The sequence below is a fragment of the Tenrec ecaudatus genome, chromosome 6 (genome assembly GCF_050624435.1).
Source record: "Tenrec ecaudatus isolate mTenEca1 chromosome 6, mTenEca1.hap1, whole genome shotgun sequence".
In the NCBI taxonomy this organism is placed as follows: domain Eukaryota; kingdom Metazoa; phylum Chordata; class Mammalia; order Afrosoricida; family Tenrecidae; genus Tenrec; species Tenrec ecaudatus.
The window spans coordinates 11940687-11951832 of record NC_134535.1 but is presented as its reverse complement, the minus strand read 5'-3'; the positions used below and the strand labels follow the sequence as shown (position 1 = coordinate 11951832).

Genomic DNA, 11146 nt, shown 5'->3' with positions numbered 1-11146 from the left:
CTCGCATTTCTTCCCAACAAAATCCCTCGGGGTTCATTCTACAGAGAAAGTCCTGCGTGTGTCCCGTGCCCCGCGCACTTCCCGCCCACAAGAACCCGGAAGAGAAGACCAGCCAACCACGGGCTCCTGAACCCCGAGCCCCTGAACCCCGCTCCGCTACTGCCCGCCTCCGCAGCGCGCGGGGCCCGGGCTTCAGGGGGCGGGGCTTTGAGAGGCTCCAAGGGGCGGGGCTTTGAGAGGCTCCGAGGGGCTGGGCACTCGAATTGCGCTTTCGCGGGGCGGGGCAGGACGTTGCTAAGGGCATTCTGATAGGTTCCGTCCGGAAGGTTTGTTGGCGTAAGGCCCCGCCCCAGTGGAACCCGCTGGGGGCATCTGGTGACTGAGTGAGTGAGCGATCGGCCGGGAAGAGGCGGATCTGAACGGATCGAAAGGTTCGAGCTGCGGGTCGGGGACTTGGGGCCGCTCCCTGCGCCGGGACACCGGGCCTGCTGCCCTCGGGAGCCAGTGGCGCGAACCTGGGCTCGGGTGGGGGGAGGAAGTGCGGAGCCTTGTCTGTACCCACGTCTCCGGCCCAGCTGGGCTGCCTCGGGTCGGCCCTAGCTCTCTGAGACCTGGCGGAGGGCGGGTGGGGTGGTGGTGGTTCCAAAGCGCAGAGAGGATGAGGACTAACGTCCAAGGCCTCCGTGTTCCAGGAGACTGGACAGCTCCGGGAAGTGGGTGGGGCAGAGAGTGACTTAGGGGCCTAGTGGGAGTCCAAGGTATGGAGGAAGGAGTGACCCCGGTGCTTTTCAGTTTCCAGAGGTCCCTGCAGGAAGCTGAGCGGGCAGAGCACTTCTGGCCGGTCCTGAGACCACCCTGAGCCATGCTGCTGACGACAGGTGCTGGCCCAGGTGGGGTGGCTGGGAGATTCGGTGGCCAGGTGGGATGGGGACTACCTGGGGGCACCTTCTCGCCCCTCAGTGTCCAGGCCTCTTTTTGGGAAGAGACTGGAAGGGAAGAGGTCTTTGGGAACCCAGGAATCGGTTCCTCTTCAAAGAAGCCTCTTCCCTTCTCAGCTTCCCTCCAAAGCGCTGAGGCCAGGATCCTTGGTGGCCCAGCCAGTGGGGAGCCAGGGTGGGGACACGTTACCTTGTGTCAGACACCTCACCTTCCTCTTTTGCTGGAGTCAGCAGCCATGAAGGCTGGTTCCACTTCCAGCCAAGCATCTGGTTCCCCTCATTGCAGCCAGGCAGCCCTCGCAGGGTGGGGTGAGGATGGGAGGTTTGTGTGGGAGCCCCCCACAGTTGCTCACCCTACCCAACCCCTCTGGTGGCTGGCAGTGCCCTTGCTGGCTCTTGTCACCCAGGTGCTGGCCCTAGACAATGGGCTCCTGAAGACGCCACCCATGGGCTGGTTGGCTTGGGAACGCTTCCGCTGCAACATCAACTGTCAAGATGACCCACAGAACTGTATCAGGTGAGCCCTCCCCCAGCCCAGTGAGCTGGGTGGTCCTGCTGAGTGGGGGAAGGGGGTGGAGGGACCCACCCCAGAGACTGCAGTCAGGTGACTCCTGGGAGGTCAGCCAGCCATCCCATGACTTGCTTAGGGCTCTCTCTGAGACACTTGGCCCCTGTGATAATGGAGAAGAGATAATAACAGTTAAGACCAGACTAGTTGTGGCGCTCAAGGTCAGTCACCCCTTTTCCAGCCTGCTTGTGTTGTTGCTGTTGTTATTAGGTGCCATGTAGTTGGTTCTGACCCATACCAACCTTAGGCACAACAGAGCGGAACAGTGTCCGGTCCTGTGCCTTCCTCACCATGGTTCTTATGCCCGAGTCCATGGTTGCAGCCTCTGTGTCAGTCCAGCGCCTTGAGGGCCGTCCTCTTTTTCACTTCCCCTCGACGTTACCAAGCAGGATGTCTTCTCCAGGGACTGGTCTCCTGACAACATGCCCTAGCTATGTAAGACGATGTTTCACATCCCTACCTCCAAGGAGCACTCTGGCCAACTTCTTGGGAGACAGATCGTCCGTCCTTTTGGCAGTCCATGGTACTTTCAATATCCCCCTCCAGCACCAGAATTCACATGCATCGATGCTTCTTCAGTCTTCCTCATTCTGTGTCCAGCTTTCACATGCATGTGAGGCAGTGGGTTGGGTCAGGTGCACCTTAGTCCTCAAAGGCACATCTTGCTTCTCGATTCTCTAAGGAGGTCTTGTGCAGCAGGTTTACCTAATACAACACTTCTGAGCTCTCGACTGCTGCTTCCATGAGCATTGACTGTGGTCCAAACAAAGCCAAATCCTTGACGTCTTCAACCTTTTCTACATTTATCATCATGTTACCGATTGTCCAGTTGTGGGGCTTTGGGTCTTGACATTGAATTGTAATCCATTCTGAAGGCTGCAATCCCTGATCCTCATCAGCAAGTGCCTCAAGTCCTCCTCACAAGCAAGGCTGTGTCATCTGCACATTGTAGGTTGTTAAGAAGCTTTCCTCCAACATTGCACTTGCTGATGGCACAGGTCTGGGCAGGGTTTGGTTCTGTTGGGATAAGGCCACTGTGGGTCAGAACAGACTCGGTGGCACCTCATAACCACCGCCACCAATTGTGGCGCCACATGCTCTTCACATCATCCAGCTTCTCGGATGATTTGCTCAGCATCCAGATTGAATAAGTCTGGTGAGAGGATACAACCCAGACACACACCTCTTCTAATTTTAAACCAAGCAGTATCCCCTAGTTCTGTTCCCACTACTGACTGCCTCTAGATCCATGGACACGTTCCGCATGAGCACAAGGGAAGTGTTCTGGAATTCCCGTTCTTCTCAAGGCTACCCATAGTTTGTTAGGACCCACACAGGCATCGGCAATAAAACCTTGCTTGTAGCTCCTTACAAAGGTGTTGGCCATTTACCACTCGGGGAAAGTCCCCTCGCGCAGCCCTCCCACCGACCGCAAGGGCTCACCCTGATAGTAGCCTGAGTTTGCCTTGGAGGAAGGGGCTCCGAGGCTGACTGGGGCCACTGAGCAGCCCCCTCTCTGTCCCTCACCAGTGAGCAGCTTTTCATGGAGATGGCTGACCGGTTGGCACAGGACGGGTGGCGGGACCTGGGCTACATATACCTCAACATCGATGACTGCTGGATTGGTGGCCGGGATAACCAAGGCAACCTGGTGTCCGATTCCAAGCGCTTCCCCAATGGGATCCCTTTCCTGGTTGACTATGTGAGCCCAGGGGCCGGGACGTACTCACCCCTCTTCCCCACCCTGTCCAGGGCTCATTGACCAGCCGGAGGGCCCGCAGGTCACACGTTGTGGTCAGGGGGGTGGGGGGTTGGGCCAGGTAGACCCATGAAAGCCTAGGCTGGGCCCTTTGTGCTGGGTGAGAGCCAGGAAGGACTTCATGTTCAGCCTGGAGTTCTAGGAGGGCTTCCCAGAGGAGGCAGCCCTGGAGCTGATCTCAGAGAGGTGGTGTTTGGGGCTGAGGGGCTAGCCGAAGCCAGGCAAGACATGGTCAGGGAGGGTGGGCGGGGGGGCGTGCTGGGGAAATGGCAGGGCCAGCAAGCTGAGATCCTGCTTTGACTTTGAGGAGCTCTTGGCGGTTTAACAGGCCTAACCTTCAGGGGCCTGCCTGTATCTACCATCACATCTTTGCCAAACCCCTACTCCCCCCACTCCCACCTCCCAGGCTCACTCCCTGGGTCTGAAGCTGGGCATCTACGCGGACCTGGGCAACTTCACCTGCATGGGTTACCCAGGCACCACGCTGGCCAACGTGGTCCAAGACGCACAAACCTTCGCCAGGTGGCAGGTGGACATGCTGAAGCTGGATGGCTGCTACTCCACCTCCCTGGAGCGGGCCTATGGTGGGTCCTCTCGCTGGCTGGGGCGAGTGAGTCTGTGAGTGGGCTGGTGTGGGCCCACCTGCCCGAGCCTGGTTTGTCTCTGTGGCCTCTGGGGGTTTAGGGTTTCCTAACTCCCCACACCCTGGAACTTGGGGGCAGTGTTCTTGGATCCCTGGACACTACCGTCTCTGTGACCCACTCAGCAAGTGTGGGGGCTCTGGGCAGGGGTGTCCTTTGTGCCTCTGTTTCCTCATACTTGATGGGAGATGGTTAGATTGAGACCCATCCAGGCCGCTTCTTATGCCTCACCTGTCCTGAAATACATGGGATTGGGGCTTCCTAGGGTACCCCAAGATGGCTGCTGCCTTGAATGCCACTGGCCACCCCATTGCCTTCTCCTGCAGCTGGCCAGCTTACGAGGGGGGCCTCCCCCCAAAGGTAAGTCACTGTATGCCCCTGCCTGGAGTGGCCCCCAAACCCCAAATTCACTACCACATCTGTGCCAGGCCTCCAGAGTTGGGGCTCTTCCTCCTAGTTGCTCGTGCGTTGATTTGTTATTTAGAGAGATGGTCCCCCAAAGGGGGCCCCAGCCAATCCAAGGGTTTTAGAGACCTGGCATCCAACTCAAGGGAAGTGCATGAGCTCACACACTGCCTTCAGGACCCCGGTGTAAAGGGGGGCCGGGGGGCCGGGAGGCTGAGGCCTAGCAGGACCCAAACCCTGAGAGTCTTGAGGGCAGTCTAGGGCCCCTCTGCATGTTAGAACGAAGAGGGAGGGTGAGGCTTGTAGACTGTGGGGAGGAAGGAGGCTGGCAGATGGTACGTGTGCGGTGGAAAGGTGGTGGGTTAGTCTCCGCTGGCATGAGAGGGCAGGGCAGGTTTCTAGCAGCAGCACTTGAGAGTGACCGGGCAGCCCCAGAGCAGAGCACGCCTGCTCCTCCCTTTGCCTGTCCTAAGCAAGCCTCCTCAGACCCTTGCCCATCTGAGCAAGCTCGGGCAGGGTCTGCCTCCACCCCCACACCGCCTGCTACCCTTCTATGTACCCTCCCCCACCCGCCCCGCCCCACTCCCAGTCCCCAGGTAAGCCCCCCGCCAGGAAGGTTTGCCTTCCTCAACTTGCAGGTGAACTATACCACGCTGGCCAAGACCTGCAACCTCTGGCGTAACTATGAGGACATCCAGGACTCCTGGAGCAGCGTGCTGAACATCCTGGACTGGTTTGTGAATCACCAGGATGTCCTGCAGCCTGTGGCCGGCCCTGGGCACTGGAACGACCCTGACATGGTACTGATGGGGAGGGGCGTCCTCGCTTCCTGGGTACCCACTGCTGGGTTCTAGGTCAGCATTTTCAAAATGTGCCCCAGAACCAGCTGTATCCAAGTCACCTAGGGAAGCGGTTTCCAGGGCCCTACCTCCCCCTGCCCCCCACTTGGGATCTGAATGTGTGGGAGGGACCTGGGAATGCCCACTCTTCTGGTCTCTCTGGCCTCCTTATGACCCTGAAGCTTGAGCATGTGGCCCCTAGGGACCCCAGCTGGAGCTGCTACTCTGTCCACTGCGGGTGAAGATCTTGACTATCCCACGCTCCTGACATCTCAGGGTAGGGGCTGCCCCTGCCCCAGCAGCCTAAAGGGCACCCAGCCCTGTCCACCTCCACAGACAGGACTTCTAGCTCTCTGCTCACCTAGTCAACCCCCCATGACTGTAATTGTTACTTGCAATCCTTGGGAGTTCTAAGGAGCCCTGGTGGCCCGTGGGCTAAAGGTTGGGCTGCTAACCAAAAGGTCAGCGGTTCAAACCCACCTGAGGGTCAGGGGGTGAAAGATGAGGGCCGTCCACTCCCATCAAGGTTTTCAGCCTGGGAAATGCACCCTGCAATCAGCCCCCAGAACTTGACGGGGCCATCCACTGCCCATGGGTGGCCAGGGGCTGAACAGGACGCATTGGCAACTAGCAGCGACTCCCCTCGGAGCTGCTCCCTTGGCGATACTTTATCTCCCACTATGGTTGGGTCTCCCTTGGGGCAGGACGGTGGCAGCGGCCAAAGAAGGGCTGTTTCTGGGCTTGGTTTCCCATTCCTGCCACGTGGGGTGCTTGCATCCCCTGTGTAAGCACAGCACCCCGTGGGACCATCTAAACCTGCTGTGACCGCCATGCGCTGTTGATCACTCCCTTTGGCTGGTCACAAAGCAATAGTGGCTCTGCTCTCCCAAGGCCACGCCGGGGGCGTGGTGTTCACGGAGCCCCACGCTCACCCCAGCCTTCCTCCCTGACCATCTTCTCTTCTATTGGCCTCTGGTTGCAGCCGCCTCCTCGAGGAAGGAGGGCAGTGCTGACCAGCCCCCTCTGTCCCATAGCTACTGATTGGGAACTTTGGCCTCAGCTTCGACCAATCCCAGTCTCAGATGGCCCTGTGGACGGTGCTGGCGGCGCCCCTGTTCATGTCCACCGACCTGCGGACCATTTCCGCCAGGAGCATGGACATTCTGCAGAATCCACTCATGATCAAAATCCACCAGGACCCCCTTGGCATCCAGGGGCGCAGGATTCTCAAGGTATTGGGGCCCGGACCCCTGAAGACCTGAGCTCAGGTGGCCTGAGACTGCAGCCATGGGGGACAGGCTCCGCCCTCCCTAGCACCACTCCCATGGCATGTGGGGGACACTGCCTAGAACTGCCCCAGGATCCCCCTTCAGTCCCCTCATGCCTGGGTGAACCCTGGGTCGGGGTTCAGAGAGGGAGGCGGCCTGTGATGTCATCCAAATAGGGCCCCCCTGCAGTTCCAAGGGCAACTGCCACTGGTACTGCTGCTGCTGCAGCCAGGACTCCGACCACTGTTACTACCATTTCTACTACTATCAGCATTGACCATTACTGAGCACCTACTGTGTGCTCGGCATTCACAAGCTGGCTGCTCCCGGCCTGACTAATGGGGAGGTGCAGACGTAGGGAGTCTCGTGGCTCAGCCATGGCCGCAGAGCTGGCCAGTGGACAGCAGTGCTGCCTCCAAGCCTGGCCTCTGTCCACACATCCCGCTGCTCATGACTAGAGCTGTCTAGACGGCAGGGCCCTGCTGCCCTGTCCCACGAGCTGGTGGTGGAGTGGGCGAGGCAAACTTGTGGCCTCTTAGCTGACGCTTGGGCTGGCTGCCCTGTGCAGCCTCCCTCCCCTCTGGGGGCAGAGTGCACCGTGCCCAGGGTCTGGTCCACGCCCCCATAGCTTCTCTCACCAGTCCCTGCTCTGCCTCTGCCTTTCGTTCCCTATGAGCTCTGAGGCAGGACCCCACAGGGCGTCTGCCTGCCCTGGTGTGGCCCGGCCAGGGTAGGTGTGGAGGGCAGCTGCTGCGTCAGGGAAGGCAGGGACGTGGGTGTAGACAAGCCGCAATGCTGGAGGGTGGGGGGGCCCTCTGCAAGGAACTCTCTGGCAGGGCAGGTGGGCTGCCCAGAACTCCAGGGGGAGCCAGGGAGGAGGAGCTTCAGGACCTACCTGAACAAGGCCCCCCAGTCAGGAGTCATCTTCATGCAGGAGAAATCCCAAATTGAGGTGTACCTGCGGCCACTGTCCAACAAGGCCAGCGCCCTGGTCTTCTTCAGCCGGAGGACGGATATACCTTACCACTACCAGTCCTCCCTGGCCAACCTGAGCTACTCCAGCACCTACATCTACGAGGTAAGGGCTGCCGCCACCTGGGGCCCGCCCACCTCTGGGCTCCCGGGTGCCTGCTTGGGTGTGGGGCACTCACTCGTGGTTCCCCCCTCAGTGGGGGGCCGGGGCTGGTGCTGGCGCGGTTCTCAGCGGTGCTGTGGACAAACCACAAGCCTGTTGCCCGGGAGTGCTCGGTGGACCCAGCTCTCAGTGCTGGGGGTGGGGAGGGGAGTGATAGGAAAGACAGGGCTGCCACTTCTGTAGGGCGGACCAGACCACTAGCTGGGATTCTCCCTTGGGTGGAGGTGGGGGGTCGTCTCACCCTGACACTGTGCTGTCCCTCCCCATGGCAGATCCAGAATGTCTACACGGGTGAAATCATCAGCGGCCTCCGAGCCTACACTAACTTCACAGTGATCATCAACCCTTCAGGGGTGGTAATGTGGTACGTGTACCCCTCCAAGAACCATAACACATCCTGGCTGTGAGGGGCAGGCTGTGTGGCAGCGGCTGTGGCGGTACCAGGTCCAGACCATGCGTGGAGCGTCCGCATGTCCAGGGACAGCGGGAGGGCTCGCTGCTCCCAGCTCCGCTCGGCGTCCTGACCCCAGCGTACCTGGTCCCCACTCAGAGCCAGGCACCACCAGCTGTCCAACTGTGAACAGGTTGGGGACTTGTCTCCCGGCCACAGACCCCTCTGAACACCTCAGCCAGCCCCCTGAGCCCTGTGCCCTGCAGTAGCCCAGCCTCCGAGCTCCTCCTTACTGACTTTGAAATCAGGACTTGTTTGTATCCGAGGTCTGACCCCGTCAGGGTGTCCCTGAGCTGTGTGATTGGTCTTCCTGCTGGAAGAAAGCCCTGTGGCAGGTTGGTGCCACAGGGTCAGAAGGAGACCCAGGCCCCCCGGGGCCACCAATAAAGCTGTTCTTGAGTCCCGTGGTTGTAAGATGGTTGGCCCTGGGCTCCCGCCATTTCCAGGAATGCACTCTGGGTAGTACTGCGAGGGGCACAGGCTGAAAGGCTGCCGCGTGTGGAAGCTGGGGGGAATCTTCTGCCCCCCCCCATCGTTCTTTCTAGAACCATCGGCCTCCCTCAAGCCAGGGCGCTAGCGTGGCTGTGCCGGCGTGGAGGTGGTGCCATAGCCCCAGTCCCCCTCCGTCCCACCTGCTGGGTGGCTGCCGCCCAGTGGGAGGCCTGGCAGCTTCCTGCTTACCTAGCCTTTTCTTAGGAATTCTGGGTGGTGCCAAAAGTTAAGCCCTCAACAGTCACTAGGAGCAGGAAGTGCTCACAGAGGCACCTCAGAAGACAGGCAGGCTCAGAAACCTGCCCACCACCCCGCCCCAAAAGGGCAGCGCCTTCAAAACCCGGTGGAGCTCACATCTCATTCTGACTCACATGGTGTCACCCTGAGCCAGAAATGAGTCAACTATCATGACCCGTTTCTGGGGGGGCTCTGCTCAGACAGCCTGGGCTCTGGAGGAATCGGGCTCAGCGCTTTATCCCCCCCCATCCCCCCAAGAGTCCCCTGGCTTGCTCTGCTCTCCCTGGTGTCGCCCCTTCGCCCCCTTCCTTTCTGCTCTGCCAGCCTGGTGGCACGGGAGAGGCAGATCCCCAGCAGGCTTCCAAAGACAAACCCAGGGGCTCTCGGTCTTCAATATATTTCTGCTCCCCCTAAGAGGGGCCCCGGGGCAGAGTGGGTGATGACTGGGCCTGCCAGCTGCAAGGTCAGCAGTTCAGAGCTGTCTGCTGCCCCGTGGGAGAGGCTCTGCAGATTTCCAGCCCCGGGAGCCCTCTGGTGGCGGGGAGTTGGGATCAACGTGATGGCGGTGGGTGGAGTTGACAATTGTAGCAGTCTGAGTCAACGATAGCTCAGCTCTCTCCTTTTGGGGTTCTCCCTAGTGACACGCTGGCAGCCTGGCAGGCCGGCTAGGAACTCCTTGGACTGTAAATGTGGTCCGGCCCTTGGACTCTTCTGCCCTGTGGGACCTCTTCTGCGCAGGTCACCCCAGCTCCCTGCACTGGGTTTTGTGGTCCTCGTACATAGAGGGGCGTAGCGGTTACATGTTGGGCTGCTCACTCAGAGATTAGCAGTTTGAAACCACCAGCCACTCTGGGCGAAAGCCTCGCCTTTGCCTCCCTCGAAGAGTTGTCGTCTTGGAAACCTAGAGGGGCAGTTCTACGCATGGACTTGGAGGCAGGGAGTTAGGTTTGGGAGCAAAGTGTAAATTGCAAAGAACTTGTAAGCAAACTCCTTTTAAGGGGTCATTGCCGATGGCCCACTGCCCTACATAATACCTTGGGGCAGTTGATGGCTTCAGGGCAGAAGCCTACCTCTTCCGTGTCCACTTCCCGGAGTCCTGTCAGCCTGTGCACAAATGCAGCGTTGGGCCTCCATCACTCGAGGCAAATAGAATGGTCTTGGGGGGAAACACCTTTTACTGACCTCCGGACAGGCGTCTGGGGTGCCGGAGAGGGACCAGAATGGAGTGTGGACTCAGCCCATCGATGATGATGATGGATTCCATCTCTTTGCCTTTCATTCTCCCACCACACTGTCCACTAGTCTTCCGGGCCATTGCTTCACTCCCTCCCCCAGGGCCAGTGAGTGAGCTCAAGTCTTTTTTCCAAGTTCAAAGCTGCCTTGTTTGCCCAAAGGGAACGCCTTCTCTTTCTTTAAAAAACAAACCAAGTCTATTGTAGAGCTTTTCAAACAAACGTCTTCCATCGGACCTCCACGTGCCGTCACTGGGCTTGAACACGCTTAAGCTTGAAGAGATCATGGCCGACAGTTTCCCAAATTTTGATGTTAAGAAAAATCTACGGACACATCCAAAGTCGGTGCACTCAGAGCTCTTACAGCGTCACAGGCAAACACCAAGAGATGGCAAGAGAGGAGTGACTCGTCCCTCCCAAGGGACCCTCAGAAAGATAACAGCGGAATTCTTAGCAGAAGTCAAGGGATCTAGAAGACAGGGACAGAACAGTCAAAGAAAGCTCAGCCAGTAATTCTGCATCCAGAAACGAGGAGGCCAGTGGTCCTGAGGGAACCACGAGGGAGGTCGTGTGACTCTGGACGGACTACAGAACAAACCCATTTAGTTTGTGTGGTTTTTAAATCATTTTATTAGGGCCTCATACTACTCTTATCTCCATCCATACATACATCAATTGTGTAAAGCACATGTGTACATTCGTTACCGTCATCATTTTCAAAACACTTGCTCTCCACGTAAGCCCCTGACATCAGCTCCTCATTTTTCCCCTCCCTCATGAACCCTTGATAATTTATAAATTATTATTTTGTCATATCTTACACTGTCCGATGTCTCCCTTTACCCATTTTTCTGCTGTCCATCCCCCAGGGAGGAGGTTTTATATATAGATCCTTGTAATCAGTTCCCCCTTTCCACCCCACCCTCCCTCTACCCTCCGGGCATCACCACTCTCACCACTGGTCCTGAAGGGGTCATCCGTCCTGCATTCCCTGTTTCCAGTTCCTATCTGTACCAGTGTACATCCTCTGATCTAGCCAGATCTGTAAAATAGAATTGGGATCATGGTAGTGGGTGGGGAGGAAGGAAGCATTTAGGAAGAAGAGGAAAGTTGTATGTTTCATCGTTGCTACACTGCACCCTGACTGGCTTATCTCTGCCCTGAAACCCTTCTGTAAGGGG

The 11146-nt window shown here is 58.3% G+C and overlaps 1 protein-coding gene across 2 annotated transcripts; it reads left to right on the top strand.

The window, feature by feature from the left end:
* Positions 1-284: 284 nt before the first annotated feature.
* NAGA (alpha-N-acetylgalactosaminidase) lies at positions 285-8418 on the top strand. 2 transcript variants are annotated; one of them, XM_075553659.1, is made up of 10 exons: positions 285-431; positions 793-878; positions 1320-1455; positions 3037-3208; positions 3672-3849; positions 4172-4266; positions 4950-5111; positions 6185-6382; positions 7353-7496; positions 7826-8418. In XM_075553659.1, exons 2-10 carry the CDS (start codon positions 863-865, stop codon positions 7958-7960), a joined length of 1236 nt encoding a protein of 411 aa, XP_075409774.1. In that variant the 5' UTR covers positions 285-431; positions 793-862; the 3' UTR covers positions 7961-8418. The 2 variants fall into 2 exon arrangements, with proteins under 2 accessions (XP_075409774.1, XP_075409773.1); XM_075553658.1 differs by having other exon boundaries at positions 793-890.
* Positions 8419-11146: the final 2728 nt, after the last annotated feature.

What these genes read in the sequence shown, in the direction of transcription:
- NAGA (XM_075553658.1), top strand. Translation starts at nt 863, where the DNA reads ATGCTGCTGACGACAGGTGCTGGCCCAG. An exon ending in CTCCCTGGAGCGGGCCTATG is followed by an intron (nt 3,850 to 4,171) that starts GTGGGTCCTCTC and finishes GGGGCTTCCTAG; the next exon opens with GGTACCCCAAGATGGCTGCT. An exon ending in ACTGGAACGACCCTGACATG is followed by an intron (nt 5,112 to 6,184) that starts GTACTGATGGGG and finishes TCTGTCCCATAG; the next exon opens with CTACTGATTGGGAACTTTGG.